The sequence below is a fragment of the Salvelinus sp. IW2-2015 genome, linkage group LG31, assembly GCF_002910315.2.
Source record: "Salvelinus sp. IW2-2015 linkage group LG31, ASM291031v2, whole genome shotgun sequence".
Taxonomy (NCBI): domain Eukaryota; kingdom Metazoa; phylum Chordata; class Actinopteri; order Salmoniformes; family Salmonidae; genus Salvelinus; species Salvelinus sp. IW2-2015.
The window spans coordinates 14,353,937-14,356,973 of record NC_036870.1 but is presented as its reverse complement, the minus strand read 5'-3'; the positions used below and the strand labels follow the sequence as shown (position 1 = coordinate 14,356,973).

General features: G+C 55.0%; 1 protein-coding gene across 1 annotated transcript; it reads right to left on the bottom strand.

Moving 5' to 3' along the window:
• Positions 1 to 827: 827 nt before the first annotated feature.
• On the bottom strand, positions 828 to 2,204 carry LOC139023329 (uncharacterized). Its single transcript, XM_070436259.1, has one exon. It carries the CDS (start codon positions 2,202 to 2,204, stop codon positions 828 to 830), a length of 1,377 nt encoding a protein of 458 aa, XP_070292360.1.
• Between the last annotated feature and the right edge of the window lie 833 nt (positions 2,205 to 3,037).

The window sequence follows — 3,037 nt, the reverse complement described above, 5'->3', positions numbered from 1 at the left end:
TGTCGTGGTGGTGGCGGTGCAGTTGTGGTGGCAATCATAGTGGTGGCAAATGGAGTTGGTGGTTGCAGATGCTACTCTTGTGGTACCAGCTGAAGTTGTGGTGGGGGTGTTGTAGGTGGCTGCTGTAGTTGTAGTGGATTCAGTTGTGCTGATGATCTGTTGCTATGGTGGGGGGCTGTCGTAGTGGAGTGCAGTTGTGGTAGGAATTATGGGTGGGTTGCATTTGTGGTGGCAGTAGTCAGTTTATGGTTGCAGTGGTGGCTGCTGTTGGGTAGCGGCTAAAGTTGCGGTGGGCATGAGTTGTTTAGTGGTGTCCTCCAGTTGTGGTGGCAGGGGCCTGTCGTAGTGGCGTCTTAGTTACGGGGCAGGGGCTGCAGTAGTGGTGGCAGCGGCTGCTGTCGTGGTGGAGGGGGTTGTCTTAGTGGTGTCTGCAGTTGTGGTGGTAGCGTGTTATCTTAGTGGCAGCTGCAGTTGTGGTGGCAGCTGCACTTGTGGTTGCAGTGGCTGCTTGTTCTGGTAGCGGCTACAGTTTGGTTGCAGCTGCTGGCTCTTGTGGTACCAGCTGGAGTTGTGGTGGAAGTTGCTACTGTTGTAGTGGCTGCTGTAGTTGTAGTGGTGTCTCCAGTTGTGGTGGCGGCTGGCTGTGTTGCTATGGTGGCAGAGGCTGTCGTAGTGGAAGCTGCAGTTGTGGTAGGAGTCGTAGTGGCATCTGCATTTGTGGTGGCAGGGTCTGTGTTACTGCGTGCAGTTGTGGTAGCAGCTGCACTTGTGATTGCAGTGGCTTGCTGTGGTTGGTAGGCTTAAAGTTTGTGGTGGCATGAGTTGTCTTAGTGGTGTCTCCAGTTGTGGTGGCAGGGGCTGTCGTAGTGGCGTCTTAGTTCGGTGAGGTCAGTAGGGGTGGCAGGGCTGCTGTCTGTGGTGGCAGGGGTTTGTCTTAAGTGGTGTCTGCAGTTGTGGTGGTAGCGGATGTTTCGGGTGGTAGCGGCTGTTATCGTAGTGGCAGCTGCAGTTGTGGTGGCAGCTGCACTTGTGGTTGCAGTGGCTGCTGTTCTGGTAGCGGCTACAGTTGTGGTTTCAGCTGCTGCTCTTGTGGTACCAGCTGGAGTTGTGGTGGCAGTTGCTACTGTTGTAGTGGCTGCTGTAGTTGTAGTGGTGTCTCCAGTTGTGGTGGCGGCTGCTGTTGCTATGGTGGCAGAGGCTGTCGTAGTGGAAGCTGCAGTTGTMGTAGGAGTCGTAGTGGCATCTGCATTTGTGGTGMCAGGGTCTGTCGTTACTGCCGCTGCAGTTGTGGRAGCAGCTGCACTTGTGATTGCAGTGGCTGCTGTGTTGGTAGCGGCTAAAGTTGTGGTGGCATGAGTTGTCTTAGTGGTGTCTCCAGTTGTGGTGGCAGGGGCTGTCGTAGTGGCATCCTTCGTTATGGTGGCAGGGGCTGCAGTAGTGGTGGCAGCGGCTGTTGTCGTGGTGGCAGCTGCAGTTGTGGTGGCAGCGGCTGTCGTCGTTGTGGCAGCTGCTGTTGTGGTAGCAGTAGTAGTGGTGGCAAATGCAGTTGTGGTTGCAGCTGCTGCTCTTGTGGTACCAGCTGGAGTTGTGGTGGCAGCGACTGCTGTTGTAGTGGCTGCTGTAGTTGTAGTGGCAGCCACAGTTGTGCTGGTGACTGCTGTTGCTATGGTGGCAGAGGCTGTCGTAGTGGAAGCTGTAGTTGTGGTAGGAGTCGTAGTGGCATCTGCATTTGTGGTGGCAGGGTCTGTCGTTATTGCAGCTGCAGTTGTGGTAGCAGCTACACTTGTGATTGCAGTGGCTGCTGTGTTGGTAGAGGCTGAAGTAGTGGTGGCATGAGTTGTCTTAGTGGTGTCTCCAGTTGTGGTGGCAGGGGCTGTCGTAGTGGCATCCTTAGTTATGGTGGCAGGGGTTGCAGTAGTGGTGGCAGCGGCTGTTGTTGTGGTGGCAGCTGCAGTTGTGGTTGCAGCTGCATTTGTGGTTGCTGTGGCTGCTGTTGTGGTAGCGGCTAAAGTTGTGGTGTCATGGGTTGTCTTAGTGATGTCTCCAGTTGTGGTAGCAGGGGTTGTCGACGTGGCGTCTACAGTTAGGGTGACAGGGGCTGCACTAGTGGTAGCAGGGTTTGTCTTAGTGGTGTCTTTAGTTGTGGCGGTAGCAGCTGTTGTTATAGTGGCAGCTGCAGTTGTAGTGGCAGAGGCTGTTATCATAGTGGCAGCTGCAGTTGATGTAGCGGCTGCACTTGTGGTTTTAGTGGCTGCTGTTCTGGTAGCGGCTAAAGCTTTCGTGGAATGGGTTGTCTTAGTGGTGTCTCCAGTTGTGGTGGCAGGGGCTGTTGTAGTGGTGTCAGCTGCAGTTGTGGTGTCAGCTGCAGTTGTGGTGGCACCAGCTGTCGTCATAGTGGCAGCTGCAGCTGTGGTGGAAGCGGCTGTTGTCGTAGGGGCAGGTGCAGTTATGGTGGCAGGGGCTGCAGTAGTGGTGGCAGCGGCTGTCGTCGTGGTGGCAGCAGTTGTTGTTGTGGTAGCTGCTGCTCTTGTGGTACCAGCCTGATTTGTGGTGGCTGCTGTAGTCGTAGTGGCGGCTACAGTTGTGGTGGTGGCTGCTGTTGCTGTGGTGGCAGCTGCTTTCGTAGGGATAGCTGCAGTTGTTGTGGCAGCGGCTGTTGTAGTGGCGGCTGCACTTGTGGACGCAGACGTAGTGGCGGCTGCACTTGTGGTGGAAGGGGCTGTCGTTGTGGCGGCTGCAGTTGATGTGGCAGCAGCTGTCATAGTGGCAGCTGCAGTTGTTGTGGCAGCGGCTGCCGTAGTGGCAGCAGTTGTGGTCGCAGTCTTAGTGGTTGGAGTTGTTGTTGCCGCAGTTGTAGTGGCTGGAGTTGTTGATTCTTTACAAGGAATAAAAGCTCCAGTAGGAATGAATGGGAAGCCCCACAAGCAAAATGCTCCTAGTGGGGTGGATGCTGCAGATGTTGAAGGAACATTGGTGATGACTGGGGTCTGATCAATCATATAGGGTGCAGTGGGAATATTTGGGAATCCCCATAAAT